General features: G+C 41.7%; 1 protein-coding gene across 1 annotated transcript; it reads right to left on the reverse strand.

The window, feature by feature from the left end:
- Positions 1–251: 251 nt before the first annotated feature.
- gng4 (G protein subunit gamma 4) lies at positions 252–15,994 on the reverse strand. Its single transcript, XM_058059109.2, has 3 exons — positions 15,853–15,994; positions 13,167–13,273; positions 252–1,542 (listed from the first exon to the last, which is right to left on the reverse strand). The coding sequence occupies exons 2-3, from the start codon at positions 13,263–13,265 to the stop codon at positions 1,414–1,416; spliced, it is 228 nt and encodes a 75-aa protein (XP_057915092.1). The 5' UTR covers positions 13,266–13,273; positions 15,853–15,994; the 3' UTR covers positions 252–1,413.
- Positions 15,995–16,720: the final 726 nt, after the last annotated feature.

Consider the following 16,720-nt stretch of genomic DNA (forward strand, 5'->3'; position numbering starts at 1 on the left):
CCGTGTGATGACGTGTGCAGAAAGTCAGCAAAGAGGCAACATTTCAGATCATACCAATTCTCGCTATTTTGAGAAATAAAATCATGCAATATTCATATATTTAGCATTTAAAATTTGGCACCATTCTAAGAAATCAGTGAGGGGAACCGAACCGCGAGGGCATTCTGAGAAATATCCTGAAATTATTCTTCTAAAAAGACTCATCTTCAAGTACCAGAAGGAAAGGAATAAAAATTTCACAGATTGGTATGTTTTTAAAAAATACCGACATATTATGAATTAACTGCATGATTTGTACATGGTTTCCACTGTAGGTATCATACAAGCTTAGTAGCACTACACGTCATGTCTCAGTCGGTGCTGTGCAACAAATATTCAATAAGAACTACTCATAATAAAGATATTAACAAACCATCATCGACAATTCATCATAAAAATTTGTAAATGCTATTTAAATACCATGTAAAGGAAATGTCTCAAGAGTGTGCTTTTTCTTCCCGAACAGAACCCAAAATAAGAACCAAAAAAAAAACAAAACAAAGTACGGGAGCCCAGTGTGATGATGCCACGGCTCTCCAAGGGATTGGCACTGAAACATACTGTACACTGGAACAGCTGCTTGGAAACAAAGAGGCGGCCGTCCAAAAAAAAAAAAAAAAGGGAGCAGAGGAACATGCAGGCCTTCCGTTTTGGCATCAAAGGCCTCGCCGTTCACTCAAGGAAACATGCCCAGCAAACACGTGATCAATTCCGACTTGGTAAAGCATTCTAATCAGAAGCTGCGGGGTGAAATGGAAGTCTGATTGAAGCTTAAATGGAACTAACGACCTAGGTGGGATACATCAGGATGAAGCTAGGAAGGTTTATTAGCTCATTTGGACTAAAAAGGCGCACACAGTGATGTTGTGTCGCTTGAACAAACAGATGAGCTTTCTTCTCACCGGGAATATTTCACTCTGGAAGCTATCTGATGGCTGTTTGGATGTGGACTCCAATAGTTTGATTAGGGGAAAAGCGGTGAAATGAGCCACGTGTCACGTTGTGGTCGTGCTTTCAGTGCGGTGTGCTGCAAATACCTCAAGCTTGCTCACTGAAAGGCACTGATCTTCGAGATAACGCAGAAATGGATGACGATATTTACCGGGCACATGTCTGTTTCCTGAGGCATGTTCACATACGATAAAAAAAAAATCACCTCTTACCTCATGAAGCACTGAAGCAAGGCTGTTCTCTAATAAAACAAAGCAATAACAAACCTATGGAACAAGACAGGAGACCGGGCTCCCTCTGTAGAACCCCTCAGCCGCCAGGACAGAGCCGACCAACACCAGTGTCCACCCGGTTAAACTCAACTGGACGCCCACGGCAAGTGGGCTTCAGGTGTGGTGAAGACAGAGAAGCCAAGGCGGCTCATCAGAGAATAGCGCAGAAGAACTTTTTCTCCCGGAAAGGGTTCTCCGAGGCGGGGACGGGCACGATGAGAGGGTCCTCGCGTATGTGGGCGTCGCAGTATGCCATCAGGTCTGCGGCGGCTTTGGACACCTGTTGATAACAAGACAGGTGAAGATAACCTAGTGGCTGAGATAGAATATAAGACGACCCCGCTTAGAAAATGTCTGTAAAATCAGTAGATGTCGACATAGGTGGGTTTTGAGGGAGTTTTGGGGGTTCCTGTCCAGCAGTGTATCTTCATTAGGAGGTACATTTAGCCAAAATATGGTTGTTTTATAAGAATAAAAACTAAGGACTAAGTAAGGACCTCAACGATGAGTCGAATTCATATATTCATATGTCACTATTACTATTACAGTTACTATGGTACCCATTATGTCATTGGATGCTCATATCACCTTGTACTTCAGCATGTGACGAATAAAAAAAAATAAAAATAATAAAAATAAAAATAAAAATAAAAATAAAAATAAAAATAAAAATAAAAATAAAAATAAAAATAAAAATAAAAATAAAAATAAAAATAAAAAAAATTACACTATATTAGGCTGCACGGTGGACTAGTGGTTAGCGCGCAGACCTCACAGCTAGTAGACCCGGGTTCAATTCCACCCTCGGCCATCTCTGTGTGGAGTTTGCATGTTCTCCCCGTGCATGCGTGGGTTTTCTCCGGGTACTCCGGTTTCCTCCCACATTCCAAAAACATGCTAGGTTAATTAGCGACTCCAAATTGTCCATAGGTATAAATGTGAGTGTGAATGGTTGTTTGTCTATATGTGCCCTGTGATTGGCTGGCCACCAGTCCAGGGTGTACACCGCCTCTCGCCCGAAGACAGCTGGGATAGGCTCCAGCACCCCCGCGAGGATAAGCGGTAGAAAATGAATGAATTAATAAACTATATTAGGAAAGCAGGAAGTGAACAAATGTAACAGTTACTGATTGTAAAAGTACCAGATGGCGGGGTAGGATTTAATAAGCTTTGCTTCTTCCTACTCCTTTTGGACATGTGGAACTGTGAACTGATTATGGGATGCACTCAATTGTAATCTGATGCATGTTCAAATGAAATAAAACCATTACCATTACCATCAAAGAATGTCTATTACAACATGCTCTATTTGGCTCATTATTAAATGAGGATTATGGGTCTGTGGACTATATCAACTTTTCACATCCCCCTTGCCTGGAGGCCTCGTTCCCACAGTGTAAAAATGACTATACATAAATGTTAGAGTGTATATAAATGCAGGTTCCACTCGCAAATAGAAGAGGAGCAGCTGCATCATCGTGATGACCCAGGCTTAGAGATCTACAAGGAGGACATAGACATCTGATGTCCTGTCCTGCTGGGATGAATGCAACACAAGAACCACGCAAGCACTCTTAAATAAGCAGGATCGTTATGCTGACCATTTTACATGATGGAGCCGCATCACATACGGCTATATCTGTATTTATAGCTTGGACAGTAAACAATATTCGTCTATTCACAGGAGACAGAAGATGAAAGTGCATTCAAAGGCCACTTCTTGAGGTACACACATAAAACACTGAAGATGCAGTCATTGCGCTCAGTTTAAATTGACTATTAGAGCGTTATTGATTTAACAATATCTTCATTGTGAGTGGAATACAAGTGCCCTGCATTATGCTGAGAGCTGTTTCTAGTACGGTATTTGGGTTACCTCATTCAGGTACAGCATCCCACTACATCCCACTATGAACAGCAACTCTCTGACACAGTCAACCAAAACTGACCATTATTATAGTTACATTTCCAATGCAGCTACCAGCAATCTTCTCTTGTAAAATCACAAACACCAACCACATTGATTGCATTGTGGTCACCGAAAATTAGGGATAATAGGGTGACTTGGAAAAAAAACCTACTAGGGACTTAAAAGCAACAACATATAACCTTAATTGAAGATAATGTAATATTTCCAAGCAAATGTTGTACTATTATGAGAATAAAATGTGTAAAAAAGAATTTCACAAGAATGAGGTCATATCGTGATAGGAAATTTAATTTAAATTTTAATTTAAAGGGTACCTAATAGGCTTTTTTCACTTTTCTGACCCATAAATGTAGTTAGAATGTTGTATTGTCGTGTTAACCGATGCCAAAGTTTCAGCCCTGAAAGAAGTTTAGGATGGCTCAAAACACTCAGTTTCAAAAGGCGTGGTAAAACTGCCCCTTTGTGATGTCACAGAGGGGTGGACGTCCTTATATGGGTGTGTCTGTAAGCCGGATAAGCGCCCTGCCCATCTGTTTACTTCCTAGCAAAGCCACATTTGTTTACAATTCCTAAAGACGCCACCATCAAGCCTTAGTGGTTGGAGTTCCTGATTCCTTACCAGCAAAAGAAATGGATTTTAATCTGCCAACGACCTTTCATACTGGATATTTTTTCACTTTCCTGACCTATAAATGTAGTTGGAATGTTGTATTGTGTTAAACGATGCCAAAGTTTCAGCCCTGAAAGAAGTTTAGGATGGCTCAAAACACTCTGTTTCAAAAGGCGTGGTAAAACTGCCCCTTTTGTGATGTCACAGAGGGGTGGACGTCCTTATATGGGTGTGTCTGTAGGCCGGATAAGCGCTCTGCCCCTCTGTTTACTTCCTAGCAAAGCCACATTTGTTTACAATTCCTAGCTACTGGTGGTTGGAGTTCCTGATTCCTTATCAGCAAAAGAAATAGATTTTAATCGGTCAATGACCTTTCATAGTAGATATAAGAAAAAAGACGTAACTATAAGGATAAGTTAGCAAACAATGAATCAGAAAGTTTGGGTTTGCACCTTCGCTTCTTCTGTTCTGTTTGTCATCAAACTAAAATGGCTATTCAGGTAGGTCTTTAGCTTGTTAGCTATTATTTCACCCATCCATACATTTTCTATTTTGTCCTAACCCAGGTTATTTGGGTATGCTGGGGCCTATCCCAGTTGACTTTTTGGACGAGAGGCAGAGTCCACCCTGGATGGGTCGCCAGCCAATTGCGGCACTGTTAATTTGAGTGTGGCCCTAATACTCCCTCGTAGTCGTTATTGTTCAATATCCTTCTCTAGATAACCTCATTTAGTTATGACAGTACTGAAGTCTGCACAAAGGAGAATATTAACAAGAACTTTCATTACGATGAGGATAAACTGCATAATTACTCTGATAATCAAAGTGAATTATGGTGCAAATTTAGGAAGGTTTTCTGCTGAGAAAGTCAGTGTGTGTGTGTGTGTGTGTGGTTAAGGTCCAGACTGGCTGTAATTACACTGCAGCCCCATGATGCACAGAGAGTCCTTCTAATTAACACAGTTCACGTTCCTTTGGCTGATTGAGCGATTAATGAGAAGGTCCCTGAATGGGCCGCTGCTCCTGTCTGATACACACTCCGAGTTGTCACGTCCCTTAATTAAATCTAGAGAAGCACCAGACACTGACAACAATGCTTTCCTACCGCATCCGTCCGTCTCTGCTCTGCTTTTTATGCCGCTTTCATTCATTGATATACTCAACTTCACAAGATATTTGATGAAATAAATATACACTTTGCTTTTCTGACTAGCCATGTTACAAAGGTTAAAAAAGTGTACAGGGCTCTACATTAAAAACAAAAATGACTTGCCCATGGGGAATCCTTAAGGTGAGAACTACTAACCCAAACTTGCCCCATGTAAAATGAAAAGACTGCCATAATGATATCATCTCATTTTTGTGGCATCACATGAGAATCTCAAATAAAGATGAAATGATTATCATTTCTTGTGGTTGTTTTCCTACATAGATCATGACGTTGCATGGAAATCTGGATTGTCAAGAGACTTCTAGGCACTTTGCCTTTTATAAGTTGTGCACCACAATGAAACATTATTGAATAGACACATTTGTGTACTAGTAAAGTGTTTTTAATCCAGAAAAAAATGCTCAATGGTCAAACAATAATTTGTGAAGCAAAGGTGAGAAAAATACACAGAGAAATGGAAGCGCTAGATTTTGTAGCTTGTGCAAAATCAGCACTTGGTATTGGATCTAATGGGTGTAAAGTAAAAATACTTGTTTAGGAGGCACTGATTCATCACTTTTTGCTGTTTTCCTTCACAAGTTGTTGAAGAATTAGACCATGTTGGCAGGGACGCCATGATAGATGTTTTCCTAGTCAAACCATCGCTGATTGGTTGATCGCGAACAAGAACAGGTGTGGGTAAAACGCGGACTGCGGACTGCAGACCGCGGTCTAAATAAACAATTCTGATTGGTCCATTTCAAGATTTGCAAGGATTGGTTTGCAAATTACCACCGGAATTACGCAGTCCGTGTTTTACCAACACCCAACAAGAACCGCTTTTAAAAAAACTCTTGGCAGTATGGCATTCCAAAGTGCACTTGCCCGACGGGAATATCACTGATTGGATTTACTTGCCCCAATTTTGTTTTAACTTGCCCCCGGGCCATCGGTACATCGTTATTGTCGAGCCCTGGTGTATAAGATTTCTATTTTATTCATGGTGTATCATTTGGTATGTCATCACTGAGAATTTTACGTGCAACAAGCAGTCTTTCAAATTGCAAATGATCTCCAAATTGCATGCATTCATTCATTGATTGACAGATGGATGAATGGGTGTGTGAGTAGGTAAACAAATAGATACATGGACGTATGGCAGGTGTTGGTCGATGGATGTGTCAGTGGACAAACGGGGGATGTATGGCTCGATGGATGTGTGAGTGGATAAACAGATGGGTGAGTGGACAGGTGGATGGACAAATTGGGGGGGGGTGACGTGTGAGTGGACAGATGCATGGTCGGATGGAGGGATGCATGGGTCAACGAATGCCTGAGTGAATAAGCGGATGTGTGACTGGATGGACACAGGGACGAATGGGGAGATGTATGGGTCAATGGATGTGTCAGTGGATAAGTGGATGTGTGAAGGGACAGATGCATGATGAACGGGAGAACGTATGGGTCAATGGATGTGTGAGTGGTTATACAGAGTAGCATGGAGACAACCATGACTATTGTAGTGGTCAACACTAATGTAATGTAGAAGTCACATGACTGAGGACCAAGAATGAAGAATAGTTGAAACACTTTCACTCTGTCATTAGCCACGTTTTTATACCAGGAGTTTTTTCTCTTTCCGAATGGAATCTTTCCAAATGACTTTTCCGAAACCAATGGTATACATGGAAAAGAATATTCCCATCTCTTGTCTACAATCAACCAGAATAGTCAATGGGACATGCGCAGTAAAGCGTAAACTTTTTCCGGCTTCCTCGAGTTTTTCTTTCACTTTTTGGAATAACTCAGTATTGCGAGTTTTTCCGTTTGTCCAGTCTTGGAATTTAGTTTGGATCAAAAACAAACTTTCCACAGCAGTCCAGTGCCGATTGCTCGCCTCCATTTTTAAAACTGAAGAACGTCTTGAGTATCTGAGCATGCGCTGAAATAACGCACCCGGGATCAATTTAAACAAGAAAAAATCAAGAAAAAATTCAATCTTGCTAATATTTTATAATTAAACTTGGGACATGTTTTATATAAATACATATTTTCTTTTTAAAGCAAAACAGGACTTGTGAATGGAGTATATGTAGAAGTGTTTACATTCTGTTCCACAATGGCGGTAATGCACACGAAAGCTGCTTGTCAACCGTTAATAAACAACAGAAGAAGAAAAACACGACAAAGAAGAAGGCACCCTGACAACTTTCCGTTTGAGCGAGTACAAGATACCTCAATCGGATTGGGAAAAGGGATATTCCACCCCTGTGAATCCGGAATTTCGGAATGAGGTGTTTGTTTGGGCAAATAAACCGAATGCAATTGGAATATTTGGGTCCGTGTATACGTGGCTAGTGTGGTATTATAACACATGATCTACAGTAAGGCCAATGAATGTTGATGTTTATAATGCAGAGTTTCCTTCCTGCAGGCAGCTTCAGTAGTGCTGAGTGTGTATGAAGGATGATGAGGAGCAATGAAGCTGCATGGCAGGGTTCCAGCCTGGTCTGCAATGCTGAGCGAGCAGCCTTTCCACTGTGGGGAAATCTTTCTCAGAACACACGGCGGCAGGCATAATGAACGACATGATGACGCAAACTTTTAAGTCTCCATCGCACTCCTGAAACTTGACACACACAAAAAAATACTGCAAGCTAAAGCTTATTGACCACAGTCAATATTTTTAACCGCATAATACCTTGAAGAATGTTCACACACTCCAATGAAAAGCTTTCTGAAAAGTACAAATCGATTATTATGTGATAAAAGACAAGTCAATCTTTTTTAGCATCATGGTCAAAACAAAGCACACAGAACTTTCAGAAACACGCTGTGTGCTTGAATGTCTCATCAGCGCGAAGAGTAAGTAACGAGAGAGGAACGGAGTTATTCATGGTTATATGTGCACGCAGATAAATCAAACAAATAAACCACGCACACACTAATAAAGACGATTAATGGATTCCCTGGTCGGAATCTGTCTATAGTGTCCCAACTCTAAAAAAAACACTATCTATCCATTCCTCACTGAGGTTATGAGTACGTCTACAGTCCACATCAGGTATTACCGTCTAACAGTTTCCCTGGCCGGAATCTGTCTATAGTGTCCCAACTCTAAAAGAACCACTATCCATTCCTCACTGAGGTTATGAATACGTCTACAGTCCACATCAGGTATTACTGTCTAACAGTTTCCCTGGCCAGAATCTGTCTATAGTGTCCCAACTCTAAAAGAACCACTATCATTCCTCACTGAGGTTATAAATACGTCTACAGTCCACATCAGGTATTACTGTCTAACAGTTTCCCTGGCCAGAATCTGTCTATAGTGTCCCAACTCTAAAAGAACCACTATCATTCCTCACTGAGGTTATAAATACGTCTACAGTCCACATCAGGTATTACTGTCTAACAGTTTCCCTGGCCAGAATCTGTCTATAGTGTCCCAACTCTAAAAGAACCACTATCATTCCTCACTGAGGTTATAAATACGTCTACAGTCCACATCAGGTATTACCGTCTAACAGTTTCCCTGGCTGAAATCTGTCTATAGTGTCCCAACTCTAAAAGAACCACTATCATTCCTCACTGAGATTATGAATACGTCTACAGTCCACATCCCGTATTACCGTCGAACACACAACCACCTAGCTCCTAGGCAGATGTGCTGACCACAACTTTCACTGAGCTACCTGATAAAACATCTGAAAGATGTGACTAATACATTCATGCAACAATGAGCCAATTAGCCGCAAATAGCAGATTGTTATTGTTAATTGTTGCGTTATATTGATTTGACGCTAGCTACACTGTGGTTAACCATTAGGCTTGTTCTAAAAATGAGATGTGAGCCGCATTAGCAATACAACTTTTATTACCCTTGTTAAAGTTAATAGTGTAAAAAGTGAAATTACAAAAGTACTACAACTTAAATAAACGTTATTGATGTCAAAATGCTACTTTAAACATTGCCCATAAGGTTTTACGATGACGGCAGTTTGACTCTGGTACAAAAACCTGTACGAACATCCCAAAACAGACTTTGTATTTTATTGAGATTTTCGTACATTGTAGCGTCTTCATAATTGATTAACCTATAATGTCTTGCAACAGGGGCTGCACGGCGGATGAGTGGTTAGCACTCAGGCCTCACAGCTAGGAGACCTGAGTTCAATTCCACCCTCGGCCATCTCTGTGTGGAGTTTGCATGTTCTCCCCGTGCATGCGTGGGTTTCCTCCCACATTCCAAAAACATGCTAGGTTAATTGGCGACCTCAAATTGTCCATAGGTATGTATGTGAGTGTGAATGGTTGTTTGTCTATACAGTGAAGAAAATAAGTATTTGAACACCCTGCTATTTTGCTATTTCTCCCACTTAGAAATCATGGAGGGGTCTGAAATTTTCATCGTAGGTGCATGTCCACTGTGAGAGAGATAAACTAAAAAGAAAAATCCAGAAATCACAATGCATGATTTTTTAACAATTTATTTGTGTGATACAGCTGCAAATAAGTATTTGAACACCTGTGTATCATCTAGAATTCTGACCCTGAAAGACCTGTTAGTCTGCCCATTAGAAGTCCACCTGCACTCCATGTATCATCCTGAATCAGATGCACCTGTTTGAGGTCGTTAGCTGCATAAAGACACCTGTCCACCCCATACAATCAGTAAGACTTTAACTTGTAACATGGCGAAGACCAAAGAGCTGTCCAAAGACACCAGAGACAAAATTGTACACCTCCACAAGGCTGGAAAGGGCTACGGAGCAATTACCAAGCAGCTTGGTGAAAAAAGGTCCACTGTTGGAGCTATCATTAGAAAATGGAAGAAGCTAAACATGACGGTCAATCTCAATCGGAGTGGAGCCCCATGCAAGATATCACCTCGTGGGGTCTCAATGATTCTAAGAAAGGTGAGGAATCAGCCCAGAACTACACGACAGGACTTGGTCAATGACCTGAAAAGAGCTGGGACCACCGTTTCCAAGGTTACTGTAGGTAATACACTAAGACGTCATGATGTGAAATCATGCATGGCACGAAAGGTTCCCCTGCTTAAACCAGCACATGTCAAGGCCCGTCTTAAGTTTGCATATGACCATTTGGATGATACAGAGGAGTCATGGGAGAAAGTTTTATGGTCAGATGAGACCAAAATAGAACTTTTTGGTCATAATTCCAATAAGCGTGTTTGGAGGAAGAAGAATGAAGAGTACAATCCGAAGAACACCATCCCTACTGTGAAGCATGGGGGTGGTAGCATCATGCTTTGGGGGTGTTTTTCTGCACATGGGACAGGACGAGTGCACTGCATTAAAGAGAGGATGACTGGGGCCGTGTATTGTGAGATTTTGGGGAACAACCTCCTTCCCTCTGTCAGAGCATTGAAGATGGGTCGTGGCTGGGTCTTCCAACACGACAACGACCCGAAGCACACAGCCAGGAAAACCAAGGAGTGGCTCCGTAAGAAGCATATCAAGGTTCTAGCATGGCCCAGCCAGTCTCCAGACCTGAACCCAATCGAAAATCTTTGGAGGGAGCTCAAACTCCGTGTTTCTCAGCGACAGCCCAGAAACCTGACTGATCTAGAGAAGATCTGTGTGGAGGAGTGGGCCAAGATCCCTCCTGCAGTGTGTGCAAACCTGGTGAAAAACTACAGGAAACGTTTGACCTCTGTAATAGCAAACAAAGGCTACTGTACCAAATATTAACATTCATTTTCTCAGGTGTTCAAATACTTATTTGCAGCTGTATCACACAAATAAATTGTTAAAAAATCATGCATTGTGATTTCTGGATTTTTCTTTTTAGTTTATCTCTCTCACAGTGGACATGCACCTACGATGAAAATTTCAGACCCCTCCATGATTTCTAAGTGGGAGAAATAGCAAAATAGCAGGGTGTTCAAATACTTATTTTCTTCACTGTATGTGCCCTATGATTGGCTGGCCACCAGCTGGGATAGGCATGGGCATAGGATGTTGATGTTTACGCTTTCCTGGGCATGCCCCATTGACGATTCTGTTTGATTATAGCGACACATCCAGACAAGAAATTGGAATATTCCTATTCCATGTATGTAACCACTGTTTTCGGAAAAGTAATTTCAAAAGATTCCATTTGGAAAGAGTAAACGTTTGGAAAAAGTAAACATGGCTACTGAGAGAATTTTAACTATTATTTTAAAAACAAAAACTAAAGTCATGCTTACGAGACCTGGGTTCGATTCCACTCACGGCCATCTCTGTGTGGAGCTTGCATGTTCTCCCCGTGCATGTGTGGGTTTTCTCCGGGTACTCCGGTTTCCTCCCACATTCCAAAAACATGCTGGTTAATTGACGACTCCAAATTGTCCATAGGTATGAATGTGAGTGTGAATGGTTGTTTGTCTATATGTGCCCTGTGATTGGCTGGCGACCAGCAGGATAGGCACGCCCGCGACCCTCGGTAGAAAATGAATGAATGAAAAAGACGTGATAGGACCCTTTTAATGAATGACGGGGTGCTTTCCTTTGCTTTTGCTGTCACCAATAACAAAATAAAATAAAATACTTCACCCACTTTGCCACAAAATGTAGAAACCACTTCTGAATTCCTGGTGGCAACCCCTGTTGCGAACGACTGTCAAACCCTGGTTTGAAACCATGCAATGGCAGCTATTTATTATCATTAACTACTGATATTGATACTGACATGGATACGGGCTCTCACAGGCCCACTGACGGCTCAAGTACCAAATCAAATCCACTGACTGCTACTGCCTGCTACTAAAGACACAAATCAAAAAGAAACAAATTCAGCTATGTCTATTGAGTATTTTGTGAATAATTATGCTAAATAATGCTTACACTATAATAATAATGCTTTTCATTTTCTCTTCCCAGAACTGGGTGGGCCTGTACCTTCTCCTTCCCCCTCCTCTCCCTTGAATACATGTTATGCTAGCAACATGTTTTTCAGCCAATAGTAGGCCATATGCGGATAAAATTATTGTATTGAATTAAAATAAGTAAATTCATTTAATGTGTCAGTCATGCAAATACTGTCTAGAAACACAGGAGGTCATTTTTGATTATGGTGGACATAAAAGGGCTAGGATGTGCTAGGCTAAGAGAGGCTAGGATAAGAGAAGCTAGGCTAGGCAAGTATATGCAAGGCTAAGATATGCTAGGCGAGGATAAGAAAGGCTAAGATATGCTAGGCTAGGATAAGAAAGGCTAAGATATGCTAGGCTAGGATGAGAAAGGCTAAGATATGCTAGGCTAGGCTAAGATATGATAGGCAAGGCTAAGATATGCTAGGCTAGGATAAGAAAGGCTAAGATATGCTAGGCAAGGATAAGAAAGACTAAGATATGCTAGGCGAGGATAAGAAAGACTAAGATATGCTAGGCTAGGATAAGAAAGGCTAAGATATGCTAGGCTATGATAGGCTAAGCTACAATATGCTAGGCTAAGATATGCTAGGCTAGGATAAGAAAGGCTAAGATATGCTAGGCTAGGATAAGAAAGGCTAAGATATGATAGGCTAGGATAAGAAAGACTGAAATATGCTAGTCTAAGATATGATAGGCTAGGCTAAGATATGCTAGGCTAGGATAAGAAAGGCTAAGATATGCTAGGCTAGGATAAGAAAGGCTAAGATATGCTAGGCTAGGATAAGAAAGGCTAAGATATGATAGGCTAGGATAAGAAAGACTGAGATATGCTAGTCTAAGATATGATAGGCTAGGCTAAGATATGCTAGGCTAGGATAAGAAAGGCTAAGATATGCTAGGCTAGGATAAGAAAGGCTAAGATATGCTAGGCTAAGATATGATAGGCTAGGCTAAGATATGCTAGGCTAGTATAAGAAAGACTGAGATATGCTAGGCTAAGATATGATAGGCTAGGCTAAGATATGCTAGGCTAAGATATGATAGGCTAGGATAAGAAAGGCTAAGATATGCTAGGCTAGGATAAGAAAGGCTAAGACATGATAGGCTAGTATAAGAAAGACTGAGATATGCTAGGCTAAGATATGATATGCTAGGCTAAGATATGCTAGGCTAAGAGAGGCGAGGCCATGTTGACCAATCTATACCAAATGCTTTGCTTTTCTCAGACAGTGTATCTACATTTATAAATTACATACATAAATATGTCAAACTTATCAGTGAAAAAAATGTTTTTTGTTGTATTATAAAGAAATACACTTGAAGCCCCATACCTTTATCCTGTCCATGCAAGCCTCCATCTTGAGCTGCTCCACAGCTTTCCTAGCTTGGGAGATGCTGGCTGTGCTGTTGTTGGCGATACCGTCCTTCATCGTGCTTCCTGTGGCAGAATATTTCAGCATCACTATCTGCTCATACTTTAATCCTTCTTGAATCCACAGCAGAACCTCCTCTACAAGTGGCACAATGTGTTTGATGCCAATGTGAAATGCTATCATGTGTGATATCATATGAGAACTCAGAAAATCTCATGATATTTCAGAAGTGTGTTTTTTTTTTGTTGTGATGCCAGTCAGGGAAATTTTCTAAAAAATGATGGAAAATAAGTATGGAAAAGTGTGATGATAACCATAGCACTAGCATTTATTGCCACATCAAAAGGGTGCTCCTCGCAAGTTGTCAACAATATCAGTCATTCATTCATTTTCTACCGCTTTTTCTTCACGAGGGTTGCAGGGGGTGCTGGAGCCTATCCCAGCTGTGTCTCTTAGCCTAGCATATCTTAGCCTAGCCTATCATATCTTAGCCTTTATTATCCTAGCCTAGCATATCTTAGCCTTTCTTATCCTAGCCTAGCATATCTTAGCCTTTCTTATCCTAGCCTAGCATATCTTACCCTTTCTTATCCTAGCCTAGCATATCTTACCCTTTCTTATCCTAGCCTAGCATATCTTAGCCTTGCATATACTTGCCTAGCCTAGCTTCTCTTAGCGTTAGCCAATCCTAGCCTAGAGTCTCTTAGCCTTAGCCAATCCTAGCCTAGCTTCTCTTATCCTAGCCTCTCTTAGCCTAGCACATCCAAGCCCTTTTATGTCCACCATAATCAAAAATGACCTCCTGTGTGTCTAGACAGTATTTGCATGTGTTTGGACGAGAGGCGGGGTACACCCTGGACTGGTGGCCAGCCAATCACAGGGCACATATAGACAAACAACCATTCACACTCACATTCATACCTATGGACAATTTGGAGTCGCCAATTAACCTAGCATGTTTTTGGAATGTGGGAGGAAACCGGAGTACCCGGAGAAAACCCACGCTTGCACGAGGAGAACATGCAAACTCCACACAGAGATGGCCAAGGGTGGAATTGAACCCTGGTCTACTTGCTGTGAGGCCTGCGCGCTAACCACTAGAACGCCGTGCCATCCACAATGACAGTCACATTTAATCATATAAATACTGTAGTGATAGGTTACCGGGACATAATTCACCCCGGAACGATTGATAGGGGAGGGGTTGCCACCCGGAGGGATGGGCGCAAGGGACGGGGGTTTTTTCCACTTCCGGTTGTGGTTGAGAGGGGGCTTTCATGTCTCACGTAGCAAAAAGTGCAAGTTAATGTTTGCAAGAAAAATAAAGTTTTCTCCCAAATTCGACACTCCGCCTCAGACTCCAGTTCTTCGGCGCTTCACTGGTGACCCCGACAGTAGTCCCGAAGTGATGGAAAATAAGTATGGATGATATTAAGTGTAATGATAACCATAGCATTAGCATTTATTGCCACATCAAAAGGGTGCTCCTCGCAAGTTGTCAGCAATAACAGTCATATTTAATAATAACAATACTTATTTAGGGCGGCACGGCGGTCTAGTGGTTAGCGTGCAGACCTCACAGCTAGGAGACCAGGGTTCAATTCCACCCTCGGCCATCTCTGTGTGGAGTTTGCATGTTCTCCCCGTGCATGCGTGGGTTTTCTCCGGGTACTCCGGTTTCCTCCCACATTCCAAAAACATGCTAGGTTAATTGGCGACTCCAAATTGTCCATAGGTATGAATGTGAGTGTGAATGGTTGTTTGTCTATATGTGCCCTGTGATTGGCTGGCCACCAGTCCAGGGTGTACCCCGCTGAGATAGGCTCCAGCAGTAGAAAGCGGTAGAAAATGAATGAATGAAATACTTAAAGCCACAGCTTGCTTGCTCTTCAATTCATGCAGCACAAATACTGGCCGAGTGTGAGTATGTCTTCACTGAGGGCCACATCCTGGTATCAAAGGATGCGGGGAGCCACTTTGATATTTTTATGTATTTTTGTAGTTTTTTTTAAAGGCAAAAAAAAAGTGGGCACCCTTTACCATAGTAGTTGATGTGCATACGTTCCCAGATCTCCTAAGGGTGCCAAAATGGTTCAGTTGAGTTGAATTATATTTAAATTTATATTTAATGAAGGCTGTATGATGGCAACAACCAGGAAGTCAAAATGTATCAGATTATATTTTTTGTGGAATATGTGTAAAAAAAAAAAACAGTACTATAATCTCATATATTGCACCTTTATAGACATATTGTAGATCTATTTGTAACAGATCAGTGCTACTCCTATTAAAGGCCCAGGTTCCCCCCACTACCACACACACACACACACACACACACCTTCCCCATGACGTGGTCAGCAGCATCCACAGGAAATGACACCTGACCACAAATATCTATATTTGATATAAATCAAGGGCGCGGTGCATCTGAATGCATAGATAATTTTACGTTATGGTTTTATATTTTATACAGAAGACGGCGCAGTGATGCGTTCAAAGAGGGGATTCCATTGAAAGCCAATTTATTGCCTTTCATCCTGGGCCTCCCCCATTCAAACACATAGAAGACGGTAAACATGGACGATATTCAATAGCGGATGAAAAGGATGGAGGTGATGTCTAAATATGAGTGATGGAGGCTTACCTGAAATATGTCGGTGCTTTTTTTTCCCCCCAAATTGGAGAATTCCGATTGACTCCACCCTATACGCACACAAAGAAGATTTGTCAAATGTTAAAAGGAAGCGAGGAGGAAACCCCCCCACGGCGTCGTCGCGGTGGATCCCGCTGTAGCAATGCCGGAATCTGGCCTCGGCAGGTCCGCTCCGTGAGTCGTGCGTGTTCCGAGGAAGAAGAAGAAGAAGAAGAGGAGGAGGAGATCTCCGTGAACACCACCGTTGCTGGGGTCGATGATATGCTAGCAAAAAAAAAAAAAAAGTGGGGGTGAGGGGTGGGTGTGTGGAGGGGAGGGGGGTACCTCCGGATGACGACGAGATTCACGCTGTGTCTGAACGGGAGCGTGAGTTCTCCGACCGCGTAGGCTTGACCCTGAACGCAGCAGGAATGGCTTCTTGATGAGCGTCGTTGCAGCAGCAGCAGCAGCAGCAGGAAACGTCAGTGATTTGCAGGCTTCCCCTCCTTCATCTTCATCAGCTTTGACATCACAGCCACACCCGCCTCCCCCTCATAGTAACAGCCGGAAGTTCATGACAACCACATTACACACAGTCCATACACTGTACAGTATACTCGGTCACATCATTAGGTACACCTACCTTAATAATGCCCCACTTAATGGTAATGGTTTTATTTCATTTGAACATGCATCAGATTACAATTGAATGCATCCCATAATCAGTTCACAGTTCCACATGTCCAAAAGGAGTAGGAAGAAGCAAAGCTTATTAAATCCTACCCCTCCATCTGGTACTTTTACAATCAGTAACTGTTACATTTGTTCACTTCCTGCTTTCCATAATACAATTTAAGTTTTTTTTTTTTTTTAATAATGC

This window comes from Doryrhamphus excisus, linkage group LG20 (genome assembly GCF_037039965.1).
Source record: "Doryrhamphus excisus strain RoL-2023G ecotype Guam linkage group LG20, RoL_Dexc_Guam_v1.1, whole genome shotgun sequence".
Lineage (NCBI taxonomy): Eukaryota > Metazoa > Chordata > Actinopteri > Syngnathiformes > Syngnathidae > Doryrhamphus > Doryrhamphus excisus.